The sequence below is a fragment of the Canis lupus genome, chromosome 12, assembly GCF_011100685.1.
Source record: "Canis lupus familiaris isolate Mischka breed German Shepherd chromosome 12, alternate assembly UU_Cfam_GSD_1.0, whole genome shotgun sequence".
NCBI lineage: Eukaryota > Metazoa > Chordata > Mammalia > Carnivora > Canidae > Canis > Canis lupus.
In genome coordinates, this window is record NC_049233.1 from 68,345,631 (window position 1) to 68,361,517 (window position 15,887).

Here is a 15,887-nt window from a genome sequence, read left to right on the forward strand (position 1 = left end):
TTTTATACAGAAGGGGTGGGGTGGGAAATCAAAGTATTTCACAATGTTAGATGCCGCACAGGAGGTCACAGATGCTTTTGCTACCTTCTTCCTAGCTCCCTACCACCTTACCAAAAATGTAGGACATTGTTTGGATTGTGGGCAGAATTACTGCCTTCTCAAAAAAGGTCAGAGTCCGTTGTTTTTCCTCTGTTTGGCCCACTGGGTAAAGGCTAGCCTAACCTAGGCACCCTAATACAGCTATCTGGTTGATTAGGTAAATGAAGCCATCCTAGACCAACCAGCTTCCAGCTGACCTCTTGGCTGAATAGGTGAAGAGTTATATATGAGTTAGAGCACTGCTTGAACCACTACTACCATATATGTATGTGTTGTATATATTGCGCACACGTGCGCACGCGCACACACACACAAACTAAACTAGACAAGACTCAGAGCAACAGGATTCACCAGTTATCCTAATAATACAAAGTTTTTTTCCACCTATGCTACACGGTCTATTCATCTTAAAATAACCCCAAGAGGGGTGGTGGTCTCAGGATAGAACACAACTTGAGAAGAAAAAAGTAAACAAAAGATAAGATCCTTCTGAAACTATTCATTTTAAGTCACAGCACTTTAAAAGTTCTCTAAATAAGTGATAGTATCTTTTTCTTCCACTCTCATACCCAATATTTAAAACTCAACTAAATGTGATCTAAAGTCTCATTTGAGATATAAAAGTTCTTTATAAAATGAAAAAATATTTAAATAAAATGTATTTACCATAACAATAAACAAACTGGGAAAAATATTCAAAGTCAATGCATAGAGACCAATTTTCTTATTACATGAAGAGCTCCTTGGAATCAATAAACAAAAGACCCAAAAAAGTGAATAAAAGATAAACATGTAGTACACTGAAAGGGAAGTACAAATGGCTCTCGAGCATATGGAAAGACACTATATTTCACTTGTAATAAATAAATGCAAATTAACTACACAGCGATCCATGTTTTTATCTATTAGATTGGCAAAGATCAAAACATTTGAGAACATAATCTTGGTGAAGAGATGGAAAAAGTCTCATATTGCTGGTGGGAGTACAGATCAAAACAACCTCTGTGTTACACTTTTCCTTCTCTTGAAGATATTCTTGTAAGACATTTCAAAATATAGTACGCAAGATATATTTTGTCTTGTGTGGGCTGTTGGTCATTTTCAGAAAACTGCTCTAATTGCCTGCTTTTATAGAATTCTATTCATATAACAGAGCAGATAGGTAGGGAAGTTTAAGAAACTTGGATGATGAACATAGTAATCTTGTTCCATCTGCTGCCCACCTGATACCTTATTGTGCACTTAGTGAGTGCTCAGTATATATTTGTTGATTAAATGGGACCAGGAATAATGCTGAGCAACGATGAGAATGGAATAAAACAAGAACAAGGGATTAGCTAAATTTATCTGAATTATTGAATAAATTTTTAAACACTATCTTTTTCAAGGGTAAGGCACTGACACAGTGACAAATGTTTCCTGAACATGAGTCAGCTGGCAACAGTGGTATAGATTATTACAATAATGAGTCACATACTCTTAGGAAACCTCTTCCACACTGCTCTGGGCTTGGCCATGTGATATGCTTTGGCCCATGGGACAAGATAAAATATATGGGGCTTGCCTTCACTTGCTGCTTCCGTAAACCCTACTGCTGCCTCCAGCTGAAGGCTAGCCTGCGGGAGACACATGGCCAAAGCTCGCACCAATACCCATACATATGAATGAAGCCATCCTAGACCAACCAGCTTCCACATAAGCACCACGTAAGCAGCCCAGCCAGCAGCAGGGGCAAAACTGCTTACTTGAGCCCATCCCAGAATCATACGCTAACAAATAGTTTATTTTATACCACTATGTTTTGGGAAGGTTTGTCATGCAAAAACCGATACGAGTGGATAGGGGAATAGGATTGGTGGTGATAAAGGAAAATTTATGTTTTACCTGTTTGTTAAATTTCACAATGAGAATATATGCTACTTGTTTAACCAAACTAAACTTATAGAGATATTTTATATCCGACTGATATTAGAGTCAAGTCCCACTATCACCTTAGGAACACATATACATAAAACAAAACAATCCAGTCCAAATGGGAACATGAATTTGAGAGGAGACATTAATATTGCTCAGGAAATAAAAGGGTCAGTACAGAGTAGCAGGGTATACTATAATACACACACAAAAAAGTGAGTAAGTATGTATTCATGGTCACGGTCATGTCTCAGTAACAGCCATTATCAAATTCCAAAGTGTTAGGTCACATACATCTGAGATTTTGCTTTCCTACTTCTTCTGTTTAGGCTAATACACATTCCCTCATTTTAAACCTCACATGCTATGAGGTAAATATATGCTGAATAACTTTAGGCAAAAGTTAATTAACCTCTCCAAGCCTCATTTCCTCAACTGTAAAATGGGGATAATAGTACCCATTTTATAGAGCTGTAAAAATTAAAATACGTAGAACTGGGCACATAGTAAAGGGTCAATAAATGGCCTATAATCTGTTAATAGAATGATTTAAAAGTAATGTCTTTTGACTGACCTGGTTTCTATTTTAAAATCATTAAGCATCATCAACAAAGGTGTGATTCATCAAAATTAATTTAAAAATCTTTCTAATGACTTCATGAAAAAAGTTAAAAGACAATGTTGTTAAAAACCAAAACAAAACATACATATAGGGAAAATATGAAGAAATTGAAACTCCAGGCAATAATGAATTCACCTGGCCCACATTCCACAATCCTAAATAGGTTTAAAAACCAAAAGCTTCAATTTTTGTGTTTTATGAATTCACAAGAGGCAAAAACAAGAGAGCAATAAATCCTATTGTCACTTTTGTGACCTCTGGCACACATACTTTCAATTCTTTCTACCACCATCTTTAATAAAGGCGGCACTGCTGAAGGCTTTGGAAAACAAGGCTCTTTCTGAAGAAATAAACATAACCTAATCTGCAGTATTGGAAAATTTTAGTTATTCCTTGGATCAATGGCTTAACATTGCCTCTTAAACAGGTTAATTACCTAGCCTGAAGACATATGAGTTAGTGACCAACAACAAAAAGCTTTATACCACAATGTGCAGGTATTTTCGTTTGCTCTATTGTGAATAATTAATAAATGCTAAAAAAATTCCATTTTTCATTTCAATTCAATTATTTTAAAGAGTGCTTAGTATATGTGAAATAATGTGGCAGATTCTGGAGTTAGAAGGGTAAAGAAAGTAACACATATTGATATCATGCCACACATTTGCTGATTATTGTTTAATCATAATAATCCAATGAGGTAAAACTTATTACCATGTCGGATTCCCTGCATGGAGCCTGCTTCTCCCTCTGCCTGTGTTTCTGCCTCTCTCTCTGTGTGTCTCTCATTAATAAATAAATATAATCTTTAAAAAAAAAACTCATTTTAGGAACATCTGGGTGGCTCAGCCAGTTAAGCGTCTGCCTTCTGCTCAGGTCTTGATCCTGGGGCCTGGGATGGAGCCCTGCCCTTCTAAGTGGGAGTCTGCCTCGTCCCCTGCTCATGCTCTCTCTCTCTCAAATAAATAAAATCTTTTAAAAAACAAAACAAAACTCATTTTACAGAGGAGGAAATTAAGGCTCAAAGAAGTAAAGTAACTTGACCAGAGTCTCTCAGCAAAAGACAGTGTAGGAGGGTATGGAGCAGGGGCAGGGAAGCACACAGGGCAGTGCCATGTGACTATCCCTACAGGCAAACACAACACTAAGTGTAGTTAAGTCCTTCATCAGCAATGTGAAAGGGGGCTAAGACTATGAGAAGCCAAAGAGATAACCTTTTGGGAATGGGCAGAGGAGTCACAAAAGGCTTTAAAGAGGTTAATATCTGAGTTGTTACTTTAAGGATGAGTAGGATTTATCAACTTCAATGCCAAGGCTTACCCCCAACCCCCCTCATCCCCAATATATTAACCAAAATAAATTACTTACTTGAAATTGAGAAAAACAATTTTGAGAGAAATCTTCCTCAGATATATTATTCCATAGTTTTAAAACAAATAATATGATGACTGTTTAATTTTTAGGTTGCTTTTATGTGGCTTGTCTTGGTTTTTATTCTGAAATGAAATTTAGATTAGTCATTTTCTTGTTCTGAGAAACTAAGAGTATGCCAACATGTTTTAACTTCACATTTTTTCACATATCAACATGTATTCTTACTTACAAAACCTTTCGTTTCACCATCTCAAACAAAACCTAATTTAATATATAAATTACTTTGAAGTGTAAATATATATGCAAAATAAGATATTTCTTTTAATTATTGTTATATTTCCTTGGTAATTGTAATAAATGGAAGAAAAATAGAAAACTCTCGGTATATTGTTACTTATTACACAAGCATTTTTGAGGTAACACGCTCTCTTTTATTGTTGGAGTCGTTTATATAGTAAATGCTCTCTCAGCCCAAAGAAAATTAAAAAACTACCCCCAAGGAAATGGACCTCAAGTTCTTAGTATTTCCCACAACTATGGTACTAAAAGAAAACATAATTGGACCAAAAAAACCCTAACATTTACAACAACAATTACCACTCTTTTTTTCACAGAATTTCTTTGCTAGGCATACATTCAATTTCTGCTGCAGAAAACAGTCCAGTTTGCCAATACTCATTAAGCAACAAAATAATTTTCATTGAAAAAAAATATTTAAAAAGCTACAGAGAACTGGAACACAGAAGGTCATCTGAAAAACTTAAAAAGAAATGACAAAAAAACAAACAAAAAAAAACAAACAAAAAAACCACCCACACACCAAAAGATTAAACAGACTTATTAAGAGGGTTTTATTTTTACTTATGATTTGTTTTATTCTCAAAAATGTATCTCCTTTATATTTAAACAGTGGAGTTTAATTGCCTAAGACACCTATCCTGCTTTATCTGTATCTTACCTGGAACCTATAAGTTAACACAATTTACCCAAAGTTTACCTTACCTCCCAATATTTCCTTTCTTATTTATTCTTATTATTTCTTATTATTATTGGTGTTAAAATGACAGCCAGGTACCAAAGTAATATACAACATACTATATCCCACATCTTAATAAGTTGCTAAGTATTTCTTTGAAATGTCTAGGGCTAATGACAATATCCTTTGAAATCTGTTTAACCCCAACCTCCTTAAACCTGAATCGATTTTCACTTTTTTTATTGAACAAATTCTCATCCAATCAAAAACAAGACAAGAGAAAATTATAGCACTAGAGGAACTTGAAAGATCTCCTGGCACATTCCCTTTCTCTTTGGAAAACTATATACGTTCAATCCTAGTATCAATTTTTGTTTATATCTGCCCTAAATTCCACTTGCTATACACTCTAGCCTTTGTTTTGTTTAAGGAAAGAACTACGGTCAACACAAAACAAATCCTGCTACAGCCTATCCTACAAGAAGATTCTAAGCACTACTGGACAGAGTATGACCTTAAAGATTTCTAAACTGTGTACGTGCAGGTCTTCTAATCATTCCTCTAAGATTCAGTACATTCACCTTTAAATTATCATCAATGTCTTCTTCCAATTCTTCCTCAGGTTTGGGGGGCCAGTGTGAAGCAGAGAGAGCTAAGAGTCATAGATCCTTAGTTTTCATACCTAGCCCACACAACCAACTATAGGACACAGGACAAATCCTTGCACTTTCTTATCTAGATTTCAGTTCTCTTTACATAAAATGAGAGGATTTGACCAGAACAGTGTTTCCCAACTTTTTCCATATTGTAAATAATATTTGTTCAGCACACAGACCAACAAAAGGACATTTAGAAGCATCAACATGGTACTTGGTAAAAAAAAATTTTTTTTTAAATTATCATTTTCCTTATATAACTACAGAAGAAAATTAAAACTTAAGTGAGATTTTTAATAGTATGAATTTCAAATCCAACCTTTTTCACATAAGGAATAATATTTCAAAATAATAATGATGTTTATTTTTGTGGAATATACATGCACCATTAGGCAACCACCTTGCAGCAAGCTAAATGACACATCAGATGCACATGCCTAGGAGATCCAATACAGCAAATACAGAAATTCAGGCCTAGAACTGTGCTCCCCAGGGCAACCAACATCCCTGCCACCCTGTGCTCTCAATATCAGTGGGCTACACTCTGCACTGGGTGACATATTCCTCAGGCACTCGGAATATAAACTCCAGTAGTAGCTCCATGGTCCATTCTCCACAAGAGGCAGCTGCATACTCTGTGGCTAACTGAAGTAGATTCCAAGTAATAAAGCACCTCCTTTAATGGACTGAAGATATCAAAAGGAGCAGTAACTGTAAGTTATTGCTCATGATGTTATCTGCTTAAAGGAACCCACAGCCTTCCTTTAGCCTCCACTCCAGGGCCACCCTCCAGTGAGCCACATAACATCAACGGGAAGCTCTGAATCCGACCTCTAGCAAAATCTAAAATTAAACAGTACTGGAGTAATCATTTGATAATTGTTCACAACTATTAGTTTTTTTGCGTGTGTTTTTGTTCTTCTTTACCAATTCCTTCAAACACAACTTAAAACTTTGAATAGGTATTACATGCACATAGTAAAAAAATATCCCAAAATTACCAAACGATATACTAAAAAAAAAACAAAAAAAAAGATTCAGTCTCCCACCTTTGTCCTTTAGGCCACCAGTTCCCCTCACTGAAGGCAACCACTGTCACCAAACTGTCATACATCCTTTGATATTTATACACACACACACGTACATATATATTTTATATATATATATATATATATATATAAAACACATGAATGGCAGCATACTATACCTCTTACACATTTTTCCCCCTCTTTAATATATCTTATACATGGCACAACAGGAGTGCACATAGTGTTGCTTCGTTACTTTAAGAGTTGCCTAGTATTCCATTGAATAGATATACCATTATTTACTTAACCACTCCCTTAACGGATTTATGTTTAGGTTATTTCCAGTTTTTTGCAATGACAAACAATGCTGCCACAAATTACAGGTTAACACGTACATAAAATATTTAAAGATAAAATCCTTGAATGAAATTGCCAGATCAAAATATATGTGTATCTTTAATTTTGAAAATGATTTCCAAATTGCTTTTCCATAGAAAAAGAACATTTTATATTCCCACCAGCAATATGAGAATGCCGATTTCCCCTTCCTTTCCTTCTCTCCAACTCTTACTATGTAATCAATTTTTCCTAATTTGATAAGTGGTAAATAGTATGTTGTAGATTGAATTTATATCTCCTTTATGAATAAAATTATACCCCTTTTCATATGAATTTTGCTCGTTTTTTTCTATTAGATTATTTTCTAGGAGCTCTTTGTATATTAAGAGGACATTAGTCCTTCATGAAAAGTATACAAGTTTTACTAGTCTGTGTCTTTTCACTTTATAATTTTCTTTCTCTATACTGAATTTTTTATATTGTGAGGATCTCTAACCTGGCTCCAGTTACTGTATACCTTGAAAGCTCTTTGCCATTCCCAGATTATACTAAAAATATTTATCCTATGTTGTTTTGTTCTCAAATTTAAACCTTCTGATTCACCTGGAAGTCAACTTTTTATTTTTCCAGATAATTAACAGGTTATCTCAACACTGTTTATTTTTCTTTCCATACTAAGAGGTACAGGTAGCATCCATTTTCATATAGTAAATTCTTATCTAGTTTAAGTCAGTTTCTAGCCTCCACTCTGTTTCATTGTTGCTATGAGCCAAAACCACACTACTTTTCAAAACATTTTAAAATTAAAATCAGTTTACATATAAATGAGTATCATTTTTTTAAAAAGCCAGAAATTACTGGCTTGCTTTAATTTAAGAATCATTCTGTAGTTCCTAAATTGAATTTATATAATCAAGTTCAATACTATCATCACACAATCATGCATTCGGGTGGATACTTATTTCGGGGCCCAGTATGAACTTCAAGTCTCTTTTGCTGTATTTCTGAACCGTACCTAGAAAGCCAGTTTTCCCTTAATTTTGTACATAGCTTTTTCCCAAATTATAAAATCAATACATTCTCTCCATAAGAAAATCTAAAAATTTCAAAACACACATCTTAGAGATAACCAACCTTTATATTTTTGTATATTTTTATGCATTTTAATACATGACTATTTCACAAACTGATTTTTTTCACATAATATACTGAGCATTGTCCCATATTTTTATATTCTTATAAAATTTTATTTTAATAAATTCTACTGTATGAATATGCCCAATTGATGTAACCATTTCCCAGCTGTTGAATATTTGAGGTTGCGCCCTGCTGATGACTATTATCTATTGATTCCTACAAAAATGCTTGAGTTTCAAGCACTGTGGTAGTATCGATTGTATAATGGTGAGCAAAAATGAACACATTACCAGCATTTATGGAGGTTATTGGGAAAAACAGACGTTAATCTCCAACATATATAAAATTACAATTACAGCCAAGTGTTATGAAGGAGAGTTTTATGGAGTTTTGAGAGTCTATGATAGGGAAGGCTTCCCTGAGGAAAGATAAATCAGAGTTTAGGTGAAGGAAAAGGAAAAACATTCTAGGCAGAGGGAACAGCATGTACAAAGGCCTCATTGTGGAAGGGAGCATGGCAAGAAAAGGGACTGAAATAAGGCCAATATGGCTGGAACACAAAGAGCAAGGCAAGAAGAACATGGCTCAAGCCATGACTAGATAGAAAGGTAGGGGCCAGACTATGCAAGACCTTGTAAGACATGTAGACGCCACCACATAAGACATGTAGTTTTGTCCTTATCCTAAATGCAATGGAAAGCTACTGAAGCATATCAAGTAGTAGGGTGATATAATCAGGTTTGCATTTTGAAAAGATCCCTCTGATTACAGTGTAGAAAACAGATTAGAAGGGAAGAGAGTGGACTGGGGTAGGCCAAGATTAGGAGGCTATTGTAAGTGCATCCAAAAATGCTAGTAGTTTAGACTAGGGTGGTGATGGATAATGAAAAGAAGTAGATGGATTCAAAAGATAATCAGATTTTGCCAAAAGATTTACATTCATAGATTAAAATCTCTAAAACTAGTACTGGGTCAAAAAACATTTTGAGAATTATAATATGCATTGCCAAGCTGCCCTGCCAAGAGCAGTTTTCGTTTGTGAATTACCTTGTATCTGTTCCTCCATCAGAATTTTGAAATTCTTTTGAAATTCCTTTAAAATGACTTAATCCATACTTCCTTCATGAAGCCTTCCCTGACTCCCCTTTTTGCCTGCTAGTTGGTCACTGACATGTCCTCCTTTGAGCCCTTGTTTTCTTATACACATTTCTGTCATACTCCCATCAAACTATGCTTGACTTACGTCTGTGTCACCTCTACTATACTGTTAAGAGTCTGGAGGGCAAAAGTTGTTCATAATGACACCAAAAATAGCTCAACATACATAGTAGGTTCTCATTAAGTGTTCACTGAATTCTACTATGGACAGATTTAAGAGGGTCCTGCTTCATGCTCTGATTTACTAATTGTGATTTTAAACCAAATATAATACAGAGAGCTAACAGAATTTGCTACTCGGGGCTTCAAATGCCTACTAAAAAAAGTGACTAATTTTGTTTGTGGTAAATCACTAAATTTCTGTAGTGCTCCTGAAAAACCTTTCTGGTAATTGTATCAAATAGGTTTTATGAGATCTTAAAATATTTTTAAATGGCTTAGCAAAAAAAAAAAAAAAAAAAGGCTATGAACAAACAAGAAATTACTTGTAATCTGAGTTGCTGGTAAATGCTATAGTTTTCAAAACTGTATTCATTTCAAACTTAATCCAATTTACAAAAAAATGAAGTTATTAACCAACTACATAAATTTATACAGCACTGGAGAATGACCAATTTCTTATGTTGAAAAATTCAATTTTATGTTTAACAATTAGCATCTAGAACAATCTACTAAAATTTTCACTACCTGGAGGAAGACTAGAGGGGGTAGTGGCAAGAGTTCCTTACAGTAATCTTAAAGACAAGCAGCTCCCTCTATAGTCTGTTTGGCCTACTTTAATTACTTGCTGTGTGAACATCTCACTCACACTCTTCTATTTACTCCCACTCTGCATCTCAGCAGGGAGGCTTTCTGAGAGGATAATTCTGTTTAACCTGGTGCTGAGAAAACTGAGAGCTTTCTAAACTCCACGTGAAGTGAGTTACATCAAGCAACCAATAAGCAAGGGTTGGGATGTGGAAACCCGACAGCTTCCCAGATCCACCTGAGTCGGATCTTCACGATGAAGCCTTAGGATTTTATTTGAAGTGAATTCCCAGAGCAGTTAACACCTGTATTCAAATCTAAGTGAAAAAACACCGCCCTGTGCTTTAGTCATCTATAACCTTGTTTCTCTCCATTAAAACAGGTTACTGAAACGTTGTTACACCACTCAATACGTTGTTATAGCAAAACAGCATTCAAGACATTTTTAAATGAGTGAAGAAAACGCAAAAGAGGTTTTTTAAAAAGTAATTCCATTACTCACATGAAGAAAATTTAAGTGATTCTCTCAGGAATAACATTATCCTCAATCAGCAAGGGATTAAATCAGTCAGGATTTACCGTTCAAATCTGAATATGCCACTTTTTAAAATACCTTTTCAAATTTCACCAACTCAAGATATGAGAGCTTTTAAATCTAAGACAATTTCTTATATGTTATTCAAGATATGCCCTCAAAACACAGGACAATCAGAAGTCAACTGGACTGTTTTCTAAAGCAGAAAAATACCTTTTATGAATAGAAAAACTGAACTAGTAAAAATGTAAGAAACCTAATCAGTTCAGAATTTATAATACCAATATGAAACACCCTCTTTGAGAAACAATTTCTTCTGCTGCTATTTTTCAGGACTCATTTACAAAGCAAACTCAGTTTAAAAATACCTTTTCTTTAAACCAAGATTAAGAATTAAGGACTTCCAAAATTATTATATATGAAAGGCTTAAAGTTATGGTACTTTATGTAACATAGATTTATCATGTTACTATTTTTCACTAATTTACTTTACTAATTGGTAAATATATAAACATAGCTGTGCTTTCAAACAATAAAACTGTTCATTAAAAATTCTATCACTCAGATTTTTACTAAGTCAGATTGGCCTATATTTTATATTAATTATTTTCAAATGTATTTTAATGGGTGAGCTGGACTAGTTTTCTTTGGGGAGAGAATTCAGAAGCAGATAATTGTACAATTTTGTTTACATTTAATTAATGCTAACTTTCCTGGGAGTTTCTAACATGTTAAAATGCTGGCTTTCTGAAAGCTATATACTCCCAAATGTATGCCAGTGACTTCAAATTTTTTCACCTGTTGAAAAAACACAAAAGTCTTTATATGTGAAACTGTGAACTCTATTTACGGTAAACTCAACTTGATACTTCTTAACAACTTCAAGTTTCAGTTTCTTTGTATCGTTGTATATCCTTTAATGTACAAAAATGTCTTACTTCCACATTCATTTACATTATACGTTTCAAAATATATCCTTTAAGCTTTTGTTTTTTGTTTTTGTTTTTTAAGGCAGAAGGGGGAAGCTGGTGATCTACTGTAACATATCCAGGAGGGAAGAATAGATTTATCATAGAATACCCGTGTGTTCTTTTATACTGAAAAACACAAAAGTACCTCCATCATCTTTTTTAAAGAATGTTTTCTTACGTTATAGGCTTACTGCTAGCTCACAGTGAAATTCACCTATTCCACAAACAAAACTTTTCTATAAGCCTGAAAATCATTCAGGGATACATATTTAATGACTTGCGTGGGGGGGGGGAGGGGGGAACACATCTGTGCGTAGAAAAGTAATCCAAACCATACAAACGTTAATACACAGAGATGCCACAGTATATCCTATTAGCACGTCACTTTAGAATTCCGAAATCTGGCTGAACAGAGCTCTATCAACCTTCTAATTCTTTCTCTGTACTGGAAGTGAGAACAAACGGTGTGCGACACTGAAATTGCAACTGGAAACAAAGAGTCACCAATATATCTGGAAAGGGGAGGGGGAAAAATCTCTCAGAACTTTATTGCCTCTATTTTCCAGCCTCCAAAGTTTCAGGTGTTTCTCCTTTCCCCAAATCAACAGCACTCACATTTCTCATCTTCCCAGGTCCCTATCACCAAAACCATCATTTCATCACTCTGGGAGGGGGGATACTGCATCAAAATCTCACAACACTGAAATTTGCAACAAAGAGAATTGACGTTAAAAAGGGAACTGCTTGGGAAAAAAAAAACAACAACAACGAGCGCCTGTGTTGGGTAGAGCCGTTATCTCGCGTGGCCCCGCAGAAACGGGAGGAGGAAGACCCAGCGCGACCGGGGCGCGGAGCATCAAGTGGGAAACGCTGCCCCAGACCCCGCAGGCGCAGGGCAGCCCGCAGCCCGCAGCGGAGGGGAGCGCGGCCTCCGGGAGCTGCAGGCGGCTCACAGCGCGCACCCCTCCACGGCCACGCGAGGCCCTGCCCATCTGGCCCCCGCCCTTAGCGGCGTGACCCCACGTCCCCAAGAGCTCCCGTCACTGCCCCCCCCCGCCGGCCCGACCCCACTCGGGCATCCGAGCGGTTCTTGCGGTCAGGATGACGTGTCTTTACACGCGGCCCCGCGGCTCGGCGTGGGGGGCACGTCTCCGACGGGGGCCGCGGCTCCTCAGGCGTTCGCGCCACCGGGCGCGAGGTGCGGCCGCCGGGCGAGCGACGACGCGCCCCTTCCCTCGAGCGGCCGCCGCCCGGGGCCCCGGAGGCTCGGGTCTCCGAGGAGTCGTCCCCGACCCGCGCTCGCCGCGGAGCCCCACGGTCCCCTCAGGGGGCGGGATTCCTCAGGCGCCGCGCTCCGGAAGGGGCAGAGGCGGGCGGCGGCGGGCGGCGGCGTGAGGCCGCGCGGGGAGCGCTGACCCTTCCTCGGCCCCTCAGGGCCCCCTCCAGACGGGGGAGGCGGCGGGGCGGCAGCGGGGCGGCCACCGCAGTCCCCCCGGCGGGCGACCTCAGCGCGTCCCGGAGGACACGGCGCGGCCACCTGCCCCCCCGCCCGCCCCCGCGGCCCGCGCTGCGGCTCCGGCTCCCGGCCGCCGCGCGCGCTGCCAACACCCGGCGCCCGGGAGGAGGGGGCGCGGCGGCCGCGCGGACCCACGTCGCGGCGCCTCTTGTCACGCACCCGGGGAGAGGCGCGGAGGGAGGGAGGGAGGGAGGGGAGGCGGCGGCGAGCGCGCGAGTGCGCGGCGGCGAGGGGAGGGCAGCCCGGGCGCCCCGCCGGCTCCCGCCCGCGCCCCGCGCCCGCTTACCTGCCGGGGTCGCTCCGAAGACTCGCACCACCGGCACCTTCTTGACAGGGGCCTGGGTGAGGGGGCACAGGCAGGTGTCCAGGCCCCGCAGCGGGCTGGCCATGTAGTAGTCGGCGGTCACTATCCTCACTGAAAACATGTTCGCCGCCGCCGCCACCGCCTCCTCCTCCTCCTCCTCCTCACGGGCGATCTGGCGGCGGCAGCAGCGGCGGCGGCGGCGGCGGCGGCTTCCTCCGCAGCGACGGCCCCACGGCGGCGGCGCCCCCTCCCCGCTTCGGCTCGGCCCCCTCCCCTCACACACAGACGCGGCGAGCGGGCGGCGGGCGGCGGGCGGGGCGCTCGCTGCTGGCACTGCTGCCGCCGCCTCCTCACGAGCACCCGGCGACGGGCGACAGCAGAGACGCCCTGGCGCTTCCGTCCGTGCTGCTGCTGCCGCCGCTGCCGCCGCCGCCGGGAATCACACGGGCTCCTCGGTCCCAGGCTGCAGCTCTTGTTGCCATGATGATGATGTCACGGACGCAACCACTGGGGGAGGGGAGGCGGGGGGGCGGGGGGGGGTGCGCGAGTGCGCGCGCGCGTGCGTGCGTGTGTGTGTGTGCGCGTGGGGGGGCGGGGGGAGGGGACGCGGCGGGAAAGGGAGGGAGCGGGGCGGGCACCCGAGCGGGACACCCCGGCGGGGGCCGAGGAGGTGTTTTCTCCCCCGCCCCCCCGGGCTCGCAGCGAGGGAGGAGGCCGCGGGGGGGGGGGGGGGCGGGGAGGCTGGGCCCGCGCCGGGCGCGGGGATCGATGACTCGGCCGGTGGGCACGGCCACCTGCGTGGGGGGGGGGGGGCGGAGCGCCGATGTCATGGATGCGGGAGGGGGGTCGGGGCCGCTCGGGCGGCTCGGCGGGATTGGCCGGGGATCGCTCGCGCTCGCCTAGGCGACCGCCATTTCACATCCTGCGGAGGAGGCGGGGGCGGCCGCCGAGACGGCGTTTTACGAGGTAAGAAAGCCCGCCCGCGGGAGGCGGGAGGCGGGCGGCGGGCGGCGGGGCGCAGATCTCGTGCCGCCGCGGCCTCGCGGGAGGGCGGGCGGGGCCGGGCGCGGAGGCGGAGGCGGACGCAGCCGGCCCTTCTCAGGTATCGCGGCGGCTCCGCGCGTGGCCCGGGGGCGGCGCGAGGGGCGGGGGCGCGCGGGCGCGGGCCTCGGCCTATAGGAGGGCGGCCCCGGCGCCCCCTCCTTCCCGCGGCGCTGCGGTGTCTGCGCGCGGCCCCCCGGAGGGACGTGTTCCCGCTCGGCTCCGCTTAGCTGGGCCGGGCAGGGCCGGGCAGGGCCGGGCAGATCCGGGGTTTCCCACCGCGGCGTCGTCCTCCCGCGCGAACAGATCCTTCCTCGGGTTCCTCCTCAGCGCCTCAGGCTGCGGCCCGGGCGCGCGCGTGCGCGGTTGTGTGCGCGTCCGTGTGCGCGTCCGTGTGCGCGTCTGTGCGCGTGCGCGTCCGAGGAAGCACTTGTCCGCGCTGGGTGACCGACCTCCCCCCGCGGAATTCAGGATTAAGAGCCTTTCAGAGAAGCGTTCGGCCGGAGGTGTAGAGCCCCCGTGAAAGTCACCGCGTCAGACGCGGACACCCGTTACCCATTACCTAAAGGCAAAAGGAGGTAGGGAAGAAGTGTTCAACAAAACAACTTCCCCCCCCCCCCAAAAAAAAAGGTGGGGAGGGGTGCAGTTGTGAAATCGGGGAAAAAAAAAAAAAAGGTAGTAACGAGCCGCTGGGTTGGCCCTCCTGTTGGAACCGACGGGTTTTTGTCTGACTCGGTCACTAAATACTGGGTGTGACCTTGGACAAATAATTTGGTTTCTCAGGACCCGTTTCCGCCTCCGTGGAACGAGAGTGGCACAGAACAAAACCCGAAGGTTTCTTCCCAACAAAAAGATTGACGCAGTGGGAGGCGTAAACCGTGGTTTCCAGTTCGAAGTACGGCACCGAATGGAGACTTTGGACATTTTCAGCCTAATTAGAGATCGGTCACGCTCACGTAGGATACAGGTGTGTTTTAATGGCTTAGTAGGTTGCCGTGTATTTTAAGTGGTGTGAGGGGTCCTCCTCTGGAACCGTTGTGGTTCCTCAAATAGGAAAATCAGGAGGCTCCAAGGTGGGGTGGGGGGACAGGTCCCTGGTAGGCAGCGTCTATGAATTCCATAACATATACTGCTAATAAGAATTTATGCTCCAAGGGATTTGAGGCTGATTACCACAGTAAATTAGCTTGCAGTTTTCAACCTCAGAGCATGATTATAATAAACATAGGTAGCAAGATTTCTAATATAAAGGAAATTACCTAATATTTTTAAGAGGCAAATCTCAAATTGATTTAAGTTTTAGAAGGCGATGGAAGGGATTTAAAAATAGCATTACTGTGTTAAAATGCATTTTCTCATAAAACAGATGTTTTTGGGCAAGCTGAATGCCAGATGCACAACGCCAGTGATTCTCATAATATTCCATGGCACTAGAGTTGTTGTTGTTGTTGTTGTTGATTTAATATTTTG

The 15,887-nt window shown here is 42.4% G+C and overlaps 2 protein-coding genes across 10 annotated transcripts in view; one reads left to right on the forward strand and one right to left on the reverse strand.

Annotated features, from left to right (window-relative positions):
* The window catches only part of REV3L (REV3 like, DNA directed polymerase zeta catalytic subunit), a 177,120-nt gene extending 163,522 nt beyond the window's left edge, over nucleotides 1-13,598 (reverse strand). The window contains exon 1 of one of the 5 annotated variants that reach the window (XR_005368156.1): nucleotides 13,359-13,597. Coding sequence is in view for 2 of the 5 variants with exons in the window: in XM_038554964.1 (XP_038410892.1) it covers nucleotides 13,359-13,497 (139 nt within the window). In the remaining 3 variants the exon portion in view is untranslated. Of the gene's footprint in view, nucleotides 1-4,003; nucleotides 4,132-13,358 lie in introns of those variants that run through there. The other 4 variants (XR_005368157.1, XM_038554964.1, XM_038554965.1 and 1 more) reach the window with 4 other exon arrangements.
* A 590-nt stretch (nucleotides 13,599-14,188) lies between these two features.
* LOC119874234 overlaps nucleotides 14,189-15,887 on the forward strand; it is a 91,163-nt gene continuing 89,464 nt past the window's right edge. For 2 of the 5 annotated variants that reach the window (XM_038554977.1, XM_038554978.1), the window contains exons 1-2: nucleotides 14,189-14,342; nucleotides 15,201-15,384. In XM_038554977.1, coding sequence (XP_038410905.1) covers nucleotides 14,200-14,342; nucleotides 15,201-15,384 — 327 coding nt within the window. In that variant the 5' untranslated portion in view covers nucleotides 14,189-14,199. Of the gene's footprint in view, nucleotides 14,343-14,593; nucleotides 14,996-15,200; nucleotides 15,385-15,887 lie in introns of those variants that run through there. The other 3 variants (XR_005368159.1, XR_005368160.1, XR_005368158.1) reach the window with 3 other exon arrangements.